General features: G+C 50.3%; 1 protein-coding gene across 1 annotated transcript; it reads right to left on the bottom strand.

Annotated features, from left to right (window-relative positions):
• Positions 1-7995: 7995 nt before the first annotated feature.
• On the bottom strand, positions 7996-9153 carry LOC119928828 (D(1) dopamine receptor-like). Its single transcript, XM_038747344.1, has one exon. It carries the CDS (start codon positions 9151-9153, stop codon positions 7996-7998), a length of 1158 nt encoding a protein of 385 aa, XP_038603272.1.
• Positions 9154-14186: the final 5033 nt, after the last annotated feature.

Genomic DNA, 14186 nt, shown 5'->3' with positions numbered 1-14186 from the left:
TAAAATAGAGTAAATATGTACAAATAAAATAAATAGGGTAATAAATATGTACAAATACATACAAGTGCTGTGGGGAGGGGAAGGGGGTAGGGTATTAATAAGAACAATAATAATGGCATTTGTTAAGTGCTTACTATGTGCCAGCACTGTTCTAAGCGCTGGGGGGATACAATAATAATAATAATGATGGCATTTGTTAAGCGCTTACTATGTGCCAAGCACTGTTCTAAACACTGGGGTAGATACAAGGTTATCAGGTTGTCCCACGTGGGGCTCACAGTCTTAGTCCCCGTTTTACAGATGAGGGAACTGAGGCACAGAGAGGTTAAGTGACTTGCCCGAAGTCACACAGCTGACAAGTGGCGGAGCTGGGATTAGTAATAGTAGTTGTTGTAGTAATAATAATAATAATTGTGGTATTTGTTAAGCGCTTACTGTGCGCCAGGCACTGTACTAAGCCCGGGGATAGATATAAGGTAATCGGATTGGACTCAGTCCCTGCCCCAAATGGGGCTCGCAGTCTCAATCCCCATTTTACAGATGAGGTAACTGAGACCCAGAGAAGTAAAGTAACTTGCCCAAGGTCAACCAGCAGACAAGTGGAGGAGCCGGGATTATATTTCAGCATATAATACAAGTAATAAATCCATAATGAATTAATAGACACAATCAATATATTTGAACATTTCATATAAATTATACATAAGAAAAATCAGGTATATATACTCACAGCACGTATACTTAATGCATACTCCCAATAACTATCCCAGCAAATAATCAGCACATAAAAACACTTTATTATGATACATAATATGTATTATTCCAATGGTACATTCAATCACCAGATGCAAATTGACACATACGTATAATATTATAACAAATTCATACTGCACAATAATATTTACAAAATATTATGTACTTTATATGCTTTCAATGTGTTATTCAGGATATATACAATTCCAAAACTAAAGAGTTACTGTTCCCCAGTAACTGGCTAATTTATAATAATATTAATAATAATTTTGTTATTTGACACTTACTATGTACCACACATTGTCCTAAAGTGCTGGGATAGATACAATACATTCAAATCAGCATAGTGGATAGAGAACGGGGCTGGGAGTTAGAAGGTCATGGGTTCTAATCCCTGTTCCACCACTTGTCTGCTGTGTGTCCTTGGGCAAATCACTTCACTTCTCTGTTCCTCAGTTACCTCGTCTGTAAATTAAGGATTGAGACTGTGAGCTCCACTTGGGACAGGGACTGTTGTCCAACCTGATTTGCTTGTATCCACCAAAGTGCTTAATCGCTTAATATAGTGCCTGGCACATAGTAAGTGCTTAACAAATACTACAATTATTATTATTAGCATTTTGAGGTACCATCCCTGTTCCACACGGGGCTCACATCTAAGGAGACGGGAGAGCAGGTCCCTATTTTACAGATGAGGAAACTGAGGCCCAAAGAAGTGGAGTGACTTGCCCAAGTTCAGACAGTCGGAAAGCGGTAGAACCAGAACTAGAACCCAGGTCTCCTAACTTTCCACTAGGCCACGCTGCGATCAGGGCAGATTTATTTAGCGATTCGTGTATCACCCGCGTGTATCGATATTATACAAAATAGGGAAGAGTGAAGAGGGAAAGGGAAACGGGGGAGATTTAGCAGACCTTCAAGATTGCCCTTCCCAAGCCCTAGGGTGGCCGGTATGAGGAAAACACTAGCCAGTGACAGAGGAGCAAGACAGGAAAGAAGACAGCTGCGGAAAGCAAGCCTAACAGATGAGTAGGTGTTTAATTTTCTAATAGTTCTTGAATGCCCAGAACTTGAGACGAAAGCTTTCTTTTCACTGAACGCTGATGGTGGGAAGCCGTTGGTTCCGGGATCATGACCACGAAATGACTACTTCTCCTTTCTCTCCCCTGCGGCCCCGGGCTGCGCTAGTGCTGCCTCCAAATTCGGGTTCTTGGCCGTGGGATCGTCTTTTATGCTGGACCGGAGCATGGTTGCCAATTTGATAGCCTTTTCTCCTGGGCCGTGAGCTCTAGATATGGGCTGCATTAAGTTCCCTGGGTCCCTTCTCAGTCTGGAGATAGAAGGATCTTGATCCTAGCCTCAGACTCTTTCCATACTCTGTTAATCTTCCGTACCATTAAGGCGTTTGGTGCACACAGCAATCAGGACCCAGAAAATGATCTTCGTGGACACACTGGCTGACCTCCTGACAATTTACCTCCCTAAGAAGCTGACCCCCCTTACCTTGATGACCCTACTGGTCTACAGGCTATGGCCCTAAGCAATCAGGACCTTACTGGACCTCTGTCTGGTGACCTCGGACCTGCTGGGCTTTCTATGTTCAAGCATTCATCTGCCAGACTGTAAGACCCTTGAGGGCAGGGATCCCAAGTGCTTAGTGCAGTGCTCTGCACAGAGCAAGCACACAATAAATACTTGTGGTTGCTTGACTGATTGATCTGTGGTTATCTCACGCTGTTCTCCTGGAAGCGACTTGAGCCCTCGTCCCTGGGCTGAGTATTTGGAGCGATCCTTTTGGTCTCACAGTGGGTCGTGAAGTTTTCTTTCTCTCAGTAATACCAATGACGCTTTCAAGCATTTGGTCCTTTAGCATTGAGCTTCTCCGCGGCTTCCAGAAACCGAGGACTCCACATCCTCTTCACGGGTGCCAGACTTGAACCAGCGAGACCTCAGACCTGCTCCTGCTCTGCTGCTTTTTCCCAACAGTGGTGAATCCATGTTCCAAAAAATGCGACCACGTGTGTGACCACCCTTCCTACCGTGCAGATCACCTCCCAGTCAATCATCATCATCATCATCATCATCAATCGTATTTATTGAACGCTTACTGTGTGCAGAGCACTGTACTAAGCACTTGGGAAGTCCAGGTTGGCAACATATAGAGACAGTCCCTACTCAACAGTGGGCTCACAGTCTAAAAGGGGGAGACAGAGAACAAAACCAAACATACTAACAAAATAAAATCAATAGAATAGATATGTACAAGTAAAATAAATAAATAAATAGAGTAATAAATATGTACAAACATATATACAGGTGCTGTGGGGAAGGGAAGGAGGTAAGATGGGGGGATGGAGAGGGGGACGAGGGGGAGAGGAATCAATCAATCGTATTTATTGAGTGCTTACTGTGTGCAGAGCACTGTACTAAGCGCTTTCCCCAACCTGTGGAAGCTTCGGCAGGAAAGGTCCCTCTTCTAGGAGTAAACTCACTGTGGGCAGGAAACATGTCTACCAACTCTGAAGCAGCGTGGCCTAATATATACAGCACAGGCCTGGGGGGTCAGGAGGAGACCTGCTTTAAGGAGAAGCAGCGTGGCTCAGTGGAAAGAGCCTGGGCTTTGGAGTCAGAGGTCATGGGTTCGAATCCCGGCTCCACCACACATCGCTGTGTGACCTTGGGCAAGTCACTTAACTTCTCTGAGCCTCAGTTTCCTCATTTATATAATGGGGATTAAGACTGTGAGCCCCACGTGGGACAAACTGATCACCTTGTATCCCCCAGCGCTTAGAACAGTGCTTTGCACATAGTAAGTGCTTAACAAATGCCATAAAAAAAAAGGACCTGGGTTCCAATCCCTGCTCCACCACTTATCTGCTTGTGTGATCTGGGCAAGTAATTTTACTTCTCTATGCCTCAGTTACCTCATCTGTAAAATGGGGACTAAGACTGTGAGCCCCATGTGGGACAGGGACTCTGTCCAACCTGATTAACTTGTCTCTACCTCGTGCTTAGTACTGCGTCTTTGTACAGAACATAGTAAGCGCTTAGGAAATACCATTAAAAAAAATACTCTGTTATATTGTATTCTTCCAAGTGCTTAATACGGTGCTCTGCACACAGGAAGCACTCAATAAATACCTTCGACTGATGGTTAATTAGGAGCCAAACCTCCAGTCCACAACAACAGAGCAGGAGCCATCAACCTGAAGACCCCGCCTCACTCCAGCCCCGCCCACCCTACCTATTTTTTGAACAGTGAAAACATGTTTTGAGAGGCACCAATGCAGGAATTAACCGCCCAACCTGAAGGTGTAAACAAATACAGTTAAAGCTGTATTCCCTGCCCATGCAGGCACAGCTGGAGTTTCTCGGTCACAGCTTTTGTCTGCCAAACCCGCACAAGGGGTCAGAGCGCTCCGTGACACACGTTGGCAAGTATGAACAAGCTGAGGATGTTTGTGCTAAATTGTCAAGGTGCAGAACTTTAGGTTTTATTTTTTGGTTTGTCTGCCTATGGCAGCAAGCCTTGATAAATTATCACTGTCTTCCAAATTCCCCCGGGACCTGGGACTGTAAAAAAGACAAGGGAGCGATTATCCCATCAGAGCAGGTCAAGCAAACGTTGGGGCCAAGGGAGAGTACAGTGCTCTGCACATAGTAAGCGCTCAATAAATAAGATTGATTGAGAGTGGGGCCTCAGAGGGTGTGACTCTGAGGGGCATGGGGTGGAAAGGAGAGGCAAGTATCTTCCCCTCTCCACTCTACCCCCACAAATTTCCCCGATCCCCTCTTTTGCTGCTGCTACCAAGACCTCAACACGGAGAGAAGAGAGTGGAGAGATAAGAGGGAAGGCAGCTGGTTAGGAGTCATTAGTTAAGAGCTTTTGTTTTATGAGACAAGAAATGGGAACCATTGGAGACTTTTGAGGAAGGGCTGATTGTGTTCTGAACTGCCTTTCGGATGTATGTCGTACGCAGCTGTATAGGATGGACTGAAAGGGGGAGAGGCTTGATGAGTCGTCCAACCCTATTAAAGGAGTTTGCTCCTCTATTCCACCCATCCAGCACCCCTTCATAGCCTGACATGCTCATTAGTCTTCCCCTCAGTTCCCACCCTTCAAGCCCTCCCCTACCCCCCTACTAGCTCTGATTATTCTGCATTATCATACAAATTGAAAGCGCTGCAGTCCCTGATTTCACAAGAGGCTTCCAGTCCCTTCAAGTGACTCTTAAACCCCCTGGATTCATCTCCCCGGATATGAGAGTCTCATGTCCTTCAGCACCTGAATCCCTTTGCTGATGACTCTGCTTTGGCAAAGGCACACGAACCCTCAGTACCCCTTCCTGCAGCTCTCCACCCAAAGCACAGGCCCAGTAATAATAATAATAATAATAATAATGACATTTACTAATCGCTTACTATGTGCAAAGCACTGTTCTAAGCGCTGAGGAAAGCCAGTAGGAAAGCCAGGCCTCCACTTTTCCCCCCAGCTGCCTATTCCAGCCCCCGGCTCCTACCTCCCTACCTCCCTGGCCTATCGAAGCCTCTTGGAGCACTGGTTTGTCCACCCGAAGGACTAACCTGGAGATGAAGATGGTCTGCAGATCTGAGATTTTTATTGCAGCTTTGGAGAGAAGCACAGCAGGCCAGGAGCAGAGCCAAGAAGAGAACCCAGGTCTTCTGGGTTCCAGGCCCATGGTCTTTTCACTAGGCCAAGCTTTATCTATAACCCATTAAAGGAAGTTCAGAGAGAGGAAGGCAGTAGAGGAAAGTTAATATAGCCAGCCATTCCCACCCAAGACTCCGACCCCTGAACATTTATCTTGTCACATTTTTCTACCAACCCACCATCCCCTTGCAGTTTCTCCCTAACTTCCTTTCCAACAAAGTTTTGTAGTGATGGGACCTATTATTCCATCAGACTGCTTCCTTATCCTCCTCCTCCTCCACATTTTCCTTTTCCTCCTCTTCTTCCTCTGCTTCCTTATCCATGGAGCTACCCTGAGGTCTGAAGGGGCCCATTCTTGGGATAAAGCCCATTCATAAATTATATCTCTTACACACACACACACACGCACGACTGCAGATGGATCAATTAATCAATCGATCAATCAATGAATGGTATTTATTGCGTTTTCCATGTGCCGAGCACTGTACTAAGTGTTTGGGAGACTACAATATAACCGATCACCTCCCACCAGCTTTCAAGTGGTCTAGGCTCCAGCGAAGACCAGGATGCAGCAACAAGTGAGAAAAAACAGTCCAGTGTGAAAGGGAAAGAGGAGTTCTGAATCTCATCCTCCCAAAAAGGGGTTGTTTTTTGAGGGAATGAAGGTGGATGAGTCTGGGGCTTGATCCTGTAGACTATAAGCTCATTGCGGGCAGAGAACATAACTACCAACTCCGTTATATTGTACTCTCCCAAGTGCTCAACCCCATCAATTGATCCTGTCTTCCTATCCATAGTCCTATGGATTCTCTTCCATCTCGGGGCCCATGCCCCTGCCTGCCGAAGCAGGTTTTGGCTTTTCCCTGGCCTCCGTCAGGCTGCCCTCCCCACTGGACACCCCTTACCCACATCTCTTCTCTGTCCTGGAACTCTGCCCCACTTTAAATCCAACAAATATAAAACCCACCTTCAAAGCCTTATTCCCCGAATAAGCCCTCATTTCCCCACTCTACTAATCCTCCCCTCTGTCTCACTTATGCTCTCAGGTCTGTACACCTTAAGCATTTTTTACTCCCCCTGCCCCTACAGCACTTATGTGCCTTTCCTTATACTCTGCCACTTACCCTATCTGTAATTTATTTTAATGCCCGACTTACCCCACTAGATTGCAAGCTCATAAATATGCCAGGGATCATATCTGCAAATTCTATTCTATTGTACTCTCCCAAGAGACGGTGCTTTCTGCAAACAGTAAGCACTCAAATTCCATCAATGGATTGTTTGAATGAATCATGAGGGCCACTTCCCATCGGGTCCTGTACCTGGGCTAAAAGATTGAGTGCCCAGATGGGAAGTCTGAAAGAGGAGTCCTGTCCACCTATTCTCCGAGAGAGGGGAGGAAGGGGCCCTGGCTTCCCATACCAAGCCCAGGGATAAGCAGCACGGTCTAGTGGGTAGAGCACCGGGAGTCAGAAGGACCTGGGTTCTAATCCCAGCTTCGCCACTTGTCTGCTGTGTGACCCTGGTCAAGCCACTTTACTTCTCTGGGCCTCTGTTACCTTATCTGTAAAATGGGAGTTAAGACAGTGAGCCCTATGTGGGACAAGAATTGTGTCCAACCTATCTTGTATTTACCCCAGCACTTAGTACAGTGCCTAGTGCCCGGCACATAGTAAGTGCTTAACAAATACCATAAAAAAAAGTTACCTCAGTTGGGACAACAGAATAAAGAAGAGCACATCTGAACAACTCCTTCCCCTTTCCCCCACCACCCCCGGACCTCCCAGGAAGAGGAGACGTGAAGCAAGTTGACTGAAAAGAACTGTATTTTGATCCTAGCTAAGAAAATCCAAAATTTAGACATTTATACAAAATACGCTCACACACATACACACATGCACTGACAAGGGAGTGAGCTACACACTAAAGAGAAAGTCCCTCCACTAGACTGTAAGATTTTAAAGGACAGCGGTGGTGTCTACCACTCTATTGTACTCTCCTAATCACTTAGTACAGTGCTAAGCACACAGTACAGGTTCAATAAATACCACTGATCGATAGGGAAGGTATTGGAACTCTAGAGGTTCCACACACCCATCGTGTCGACACTTAGGAGGTTTAATGTCCAGGGATGTTCTTTGCCCCTCTCCCCCGTCCCTCTGCTCTGCCCCGACATGGTCAGCTTTCTCTGCCCTCTCTTCTTCACCCCAGGAGCATCAGCAGGGTTGCTAACCAGTCCAGAGGATGGAAAAAAGTACTGCTGTTCCACCACACAAACGGCCCGCTGGGAGAAGGAAGACGAGCCAGACGAGTCAAATTGGTCATTTCCAAGGGGCTCAGACATACAATCAATCAATCAATCGTATTTATTGAGCGCTTACTATGTGCAGAGCACTGCAGAGCACAATTTCAGGAGGCCCCTGGAATTTCCCCATGGATCCCCAACAGGTAGAGGCAATAAGGACCCCCCACCCGCCAACCACCACCACCACTTCCTACAACGCAGAGGGAGCCTTCCCTTCTGCTCTAAGCTGAGTCTCTGTCTCTCTTCCAGTTCACCCCCCCCCCATTCACTCAGGCCCAATGGGGGTGAAGGGGGTGATCTTGTCCAGAGACAAGGCTGGATGGTCTTGGGCCGCCGCCGCCGCCACCGGCTCCTTCGGACAGGTCCCGGTGTCTTGGCGGTAGGACACGAGCTGGTTGCTTAAGTTGACTGTCTCCACCGCGGCCCGCGAAGGACCGGTGCATGGGCCGCAGCCCAGGACGGAGGCGAAGGCCCGTCGAAACTCCCCGTTGAAAGCGTAGATGACGGGGTTGAGGGCCGAGTTGGCCCAGCCGCACCACACGAAGATGCTGAAGGTGGTCTCGCTGACGCAGGGGGGTTGCCCCGCCGGGCCCAGCGGGCAGAAGGGTACCAGGCAGTTGAGGATGAAGAAAGGGAGCCAGCAGCCCACGAAGACCCCCACGATGACCGACAGGGTCTTGAGCACCTTGGTCTCCTTGCGAAAGGAGCTCTGAGGGGAGGCGAGGGTCCTGGGATGGGGTGCCCCCAACCCACCACCCCTCCCCAGCCCGCCGGCCCGCTCCAGGGCCGAGATCCTGCGCAGCTGGTACTGGGCGATCCGGTAGATCCGGCCGTAGGTCACCACCATGACCACCACGGGGATGTAGAAGCTGATCAGCGAGGAGGACACAGCGTAGGTCCGGTTCAGGCTGGAGTCGCAGTTCTCGGCCTGGACGGTCCCGTTGGCACCGTCGCCTCCCGCGGGTAGGAGCCGATCGCCTGCCCGGTGCCAGCGGAGCTGGACAGGGATAAAAGAGATCAGGAGGGACAGCAGCCAGGCCACCCCAATGGTCACCAGTGCCACGGCCCGGGTCATCCGCCGCTCGTACTGAAAGGGGCTGGAGATGGCCCAGTAACGATCCAGGCTGATTAGGCAGAGGTGCAAGATGGAGGCCGTGGAGCACGTGATGTCGAAGGCCACCCAGACGTCGCAGAAGGCCCCGAACGGCCAGTAGCCCACAGCCTGGGCTGCCGCCCTCCAAGGCATCACCAGCAGGGCCACCAGGAGGTCCGAGACGGCCAGCGAGAAGACGAAGACGTTGGTCACCTTAGAGCGCAGGTGGCGGAAGCGCAGCACGGCGGTGCACACCAGGGCGTTGCCCAGCAGGGTGGAGAGGATGAGGAGGGAGAGGAAAGCGGCGGTCAGTCCTCTCAGGGGACCCATCCTGCCCTCCCCCACCTCCTTCTCCCCACCCACACCCCCGTCCCTGGCGCCCCCGAAGCGGGAGGCTGAGGGCCGAGACTGGGTGGCCGAGGAGAGGTGGCGGAGGAGGAGGACGAAGAGGAGCAGAAAGAGGAGGGGAAGGAGGAGGAGGAGAAAGAGGAGGAAGAAGAGAAGGAGAAGATAAAGAGGAGGATGAGGGGGAAGAAGAGGAAGAGAAGAGAAAGAGGAGGATGAGGAGGAAGAAGAGGAGGAAGAAGAGGAGGAAGAAAATGAGGAGGAGGAGGAAGAGAAGGAAGAAAAGGAGGAAGAAAATGAGGAGGAGGAGGAGGAGGAGGAAGAAGAGGAGGAAGAAAATGAGGAGGAGGAGAAGGGGGAGGAAGAAGAAAAAGAGAATGAGGAGGGGGAGGAAAAGGAGGAGAAGGAAGAGAAGGAGAAAGAGGAAGAAGAAGAGAAGGAGGAGAGGAAGAGAAGAAGGAGGAGGAGGATGCCCCGAGCGACTGGGGGCGGCTCGAGGGGTCCTCGGTCCTTCCTCCCCCCCCCCCCCCCCCCCGCCCCGCCGAGTTGTCCCCGCACGTTCCCGCGGGCAGCCCGCTGCTCCCAGTGGCAGCCGCCGGGGGGCGCCCCGCTCCCAACCCCCCGTTCGGGATCGTCCCGATCCCAATCCCGATCCCGATCCCGATGCCGCTCCTGGTCAGAACTCGCCGCTCTTTCCTCCGAGGCTTGGAGCAGCAGCCGTCCCGGAGCGCTGCTGCCTCCTCCTCCTCCTCCTCCTCCTCCTCTTCTCCTCCTCCTCTTCTCCTTCCACTCCTTTTCCCCCCGTTCCCCCTCCTCCTCCTTCTCCTCCTTTTCTCCTTCTACTCCTTCTTCCCCCCTTTCCCCTCCTTCTCCTTCCACTCCTTTTCTCCCCGTTCCCCCTCCTCCTCCTTCTCCTCCTTTTCTCCTTCTACTCCTTCTTCCCCCCTTTCCCCTCCTTCTCCTTCCACTCCTTTTCTCCCCGTTCCCCCTCCTCCTCCTTCTCCTCCTTTTCTCCTTCCACTCCTTCTTCCCCCTTCCCTCTCCTCCTCCTTCTCCTCTTCCTTCTCCTTTTCTCCTTCCACTCCTTCTTCCCCCCTCCCTCTCCTCCTTCTTCTCCTCCTCCTTTTCTCCTTCCACTCCTTCTTCCCCCCTCCTTTTCTCCTTCCACTCCTTCTTCCCCCCTCCTCCTCCTTCTCCTCCTTTTCTCCTTCTACTCCTTCTTCCCCCCTTCCCCTCCTTCTCCTTCCACTCCTTTTCTCCCCGTTCCCCCTCCTCCTCCTTTTCCTCCTTTTCTCCTTCCACTCCTTTTTCCCCCTTCCCTCTCCTCCTCCTTCTCCTCTTCCTTCTCCTTTTCTCCTTCCACTCCTTCTTCCCCCTTCCCTCTCCTCCTCCTTCTGCTCCTCCTGTTCTCCTTCCACTCCTTCTTCCCCCCTCCTCCTTTTCTCCTTCCACTCCTTCTTCCCCCTCCTCCTCCTCCTTCTCCTCCTTTTCTCCTTCTACTCCTTCTTCCCCCCTTTCCCCTCCTTCTCCTTCCACTCCTTCTTCCCCCTTCCCATTCCTTCTCCTTCCACTCCTTCTTTCCCCCTACCCCCTCCTCCTCTTCCTTCTTCTCCCCTCTTCTCCTTCCACTCCTTCTTCCCCCTTCCCCCTCCTCCTTCTCCTCTTTCTCCTCCTCCTCCTCCTCCTTTTCTCCTTCCACTCCTTCTTCCCCTCTTCCCCTCCTCCTCCTCCCCCTCCTCCTCCTTCTCCTGCTCCTCCTCACCCCACTCCCTGCTGCTGCTGCTGGCCGGGCGGAGGTCAGGGGGCACTGGGGCAGGAGAGGATTCAGGTTTTGGGGCCTAAAATGGGTGAGGAGTTGGGGCGGGGGGGGGCGAGGTGTGGGGCGAGAGGGAGGTAGGCCGGCTCAGGGGGAGCCGGGATGGGGGGCGAGGAGGCCCAGGGCAGGGGAAGGAGCGAACACTGGGGTCACCTCTTCAAATCCACCCCGAGGCCTGTCCCTCACCGATCCCTGAAGGTCACCAGTCCTTGCGGGGCATAACAATAATAATAATAATGTTGGTATTTGTTAAGCACTTGCTATGTGCCAAGCACTGTTCTAAGCACTGGGGTAGATACAAGGTAATCAGGTTGTCCCACACGGGGCTCACAGTCTTCATCCCCATTTTGCAGATGAGGTAAATGAGGCACAGAAAAGTTAAGTGACTTGCCCAAGGTTAGACAATAGACAAATGGCAGAGAAGGGATTAGAACCCATGACCTCTGACTCCCAAGTCTGGGCTCCTGCCACTGTGGTACGCTGCTTATCATCATCATCATCATCATCATCATCATCACCGTAATGGTATTTGTTAAGCGCTTACAGTGTGCCAAGCACTTTTCTGAGCGCTGGGGTAAATAATAATAATGGCATTTGTTAAGCGCTTACCACGTGTCGGGCACTGTTCTAAGCGCTAGGGAAGATACAACGTCATCAGGTTGTCCCACGTGAGGCTCACAGTCTTCATCCCCATTTTCCAGATGAGGGAACTGAGGCACAGAGAAGTCAAATGACTTGCCCAAAGTCACACGGCTGATCAGTGGCACAGTCGGGATTAGAACCCACGACCTCTGACTCCCAAGCCCAGGCTCTTTCCACTATGCCAAGCTGCTTCTCTGCAATGAGGTTGTCCCATGTGGGGCTCACAGTCTTAATCCCCATTTTACAGATGAGGTCACTGAGGCACCCGCGGGGCATTGATCCCTGCGGAGCACTGATCCCTGATGAGCACTGATTTCTGCAGTGGGGAAGCAGCGTGGCTCAGTGGAAAGAGCCCGGGCTTGGGAGTCAGCGGTCAAGGGTTCTAATCCCGGCTCTGCCACTTGTCAGCTGTGTGACTTTGGGCAAGTCACTTCACTTCTCTGGGCCTCCGTTCCCTCACCTGTAAAATGGGGATTAAGATTGTGAGCCCCACGTGGGACAACCTAGATTACCTTGCATCCCCCCAGCGCTTAGAACAGTAATTGGCACATAGTAAGCGCTTAACAAATACTATTATTATTATTATTGTTATTATTATTATTATTATTATATCCTCCTCGGAGAGGTGCCTCCTCCCATGGGTTCACCTTTGCCTGGCCCCTTCCCTCGTCCTCGGCTCGGCTTCCCCAGCGTCTCCCGGTTCTTTCTCCTTCCCTCCATCCCTATCCTCTTTTCCTCCCTCCGTCCCACCCTCCGCTTTCTCCGAGCTCCTCCTGCGCCGCAAGCAGCGTGGCCTCGGGACGAGAACACGGGCTTGGGAGCCAGAGGTCGTGGGTTCTAATCCCGGCTCTGCCACTTGTCTGCCGTGTGACCTTGGATAAGTCACTTAACTTCTAGACTGCCACAACTTTTTAGACTGTAGCCCTTTTAGACTGTGAGCCCACTGTTGGGTAAGGACTGTCTCTATATATTGAAAACTTGTACTTCCCAAGCGCTTAGTACAGTGCTCTGCACACAGTAAGCGCTCAATAAATACGATTGATTGATTGATTAACTTCTCCGAGCCTCAGTTACCTCATCTGTAAAATGGGGATTAAGACTGTGAGCCCCACGTGGGACAACCTGATCACTTAGAACAGTGCTTTGCAAATAGTAAGCGCTTAACAGATGCTATTATTATTATTATTATTATTATTATTATTATTACCCCAGTGCTTAGAACAGTGCTTGGCACATAGTAAGCGCTTAACAAATACTATAATGATTATTTTTAAAGGCTGCCCCACCTCCGTCTCCTTAGAGAGCAAGAACCCCGCTTCCCTACCCCACACCCTGATCCTGGGAAGAAAGTGGGAAGGAAACTTCACAGCGGCCTCCTCTGGGAAAGCGGCAGGGAAAGCAGGGAGAAAATGACTTTAACTTGGCCCGTGGTGAGAGAAGATGTGCGTGGCACCCTTAGAGAGAGAAAGGGCGGGTTTCCCAAGAGCAATAGGACTTGGATGCAAGTGAGAGCTTCTTTCATGAATTTCAAAGATGTGAAAGCTATCTGATCCCATCAGGGAAGCAGCGTGGTGGAGAGGATAGAGCACAGGCCTCTCCCACCCCTCAACCTTCTACTCACATTTTCTTTTCTGTCTAGAACTGCCTCCCCTTCACATCTGATAGACCACCGCTCTCCCCATTTTCAAAACCCTTCTGAGATCACACCTTCCCATCGGTGGCTTCTGCATCACGCAAAGCACTTGGGAACTCACTTCCCCCCCGTAGCACTTACATCCGCATCTTTATTCAGTCATTCATTTAATCGTATTTATTGAGCACCGTACTAAGCGCTTGGGAAAGTGCAATACAGCGATAAACAGCGACATTCCCTGCCGCAATGAGCTCACAGTCTAAAGTGGGGGAGGCGGACTATAAAAATAAATAAAATTACCGGTATGTACATAAGTGGTTTGGAGCTGGGAGCGGGGAAGAGTAAAGGGAGCAAGTCAGGGTGATGTAGAAGAGAGTGGGAGATGAGGAAAAGTGGGGCTTAGTCTGGGAAGGTCCCTTGGAGGAAAAATGTCTTCATTAAGGCTTTGAAGCCGGGGGAAAAGTGGTTGTCTGTCGGATTAGAGGAGGGAGGGCTTCCAGGACAGAGGCAGGACGTGGACGACGGTCGGCAGAGAGACAGTGTCTGTCTCCCCTGCTAGACTGTAAAATTCTTGAGTGCAGGGATCATGTCCACTAATTTTACTGTACTTTCCCAAGCAGTTGGTACAGCCCTATGCCCACAAAAGGTGTTCATTCATTCATTCATTCATTCATTCAATCAATCGTATTTATTCATCATCATCATCCATCGTATTTATTGAGTGCTTACTGTGTGCAGAGCACTATACTAAGCACTTGGGAAGTACAAGTTGGCAACATATAATTGTTCTAAGTGCTGGGGTCGATACAAGTTAATCAGATTGGACACTAAATTGGAGGGAGTAGGATTTAATTCCCATTTTATGGATGTTAACTAAGGACGAGAGAAGTGAAGTGACTTGCTTAAGGTCACATAGCAGACAATGGA

This window comes from Tachyglossus aculeatus, chromosome 5 (genome assembly GCF_015852505.1).
Source record: "Tachyglossus aculeatus isolate mTacAcu1 chromosome 5, mTacAcu1.pri, whole genome shotgun sequence".
NCBI lineage: Eukaryota > Metazoa > Chordata > Mammalia > Monotremata > Tachyglossidae > Tachyglossus > Tachyglossus aculeatus.
This window is presented reverse-complemented; position numbering and strand designations above follow the sequence as displayed.

What these genes read in the sequence shown, in the direction of transcription:
- LOC119928828 (XM_038747344.1), bottom strand. Translation starts at nt 9,153, where the DNA reads ATGGGTCCCCTGAGAGGACTGACCGCCGCTTTCCTCTCCCTCCTCATC.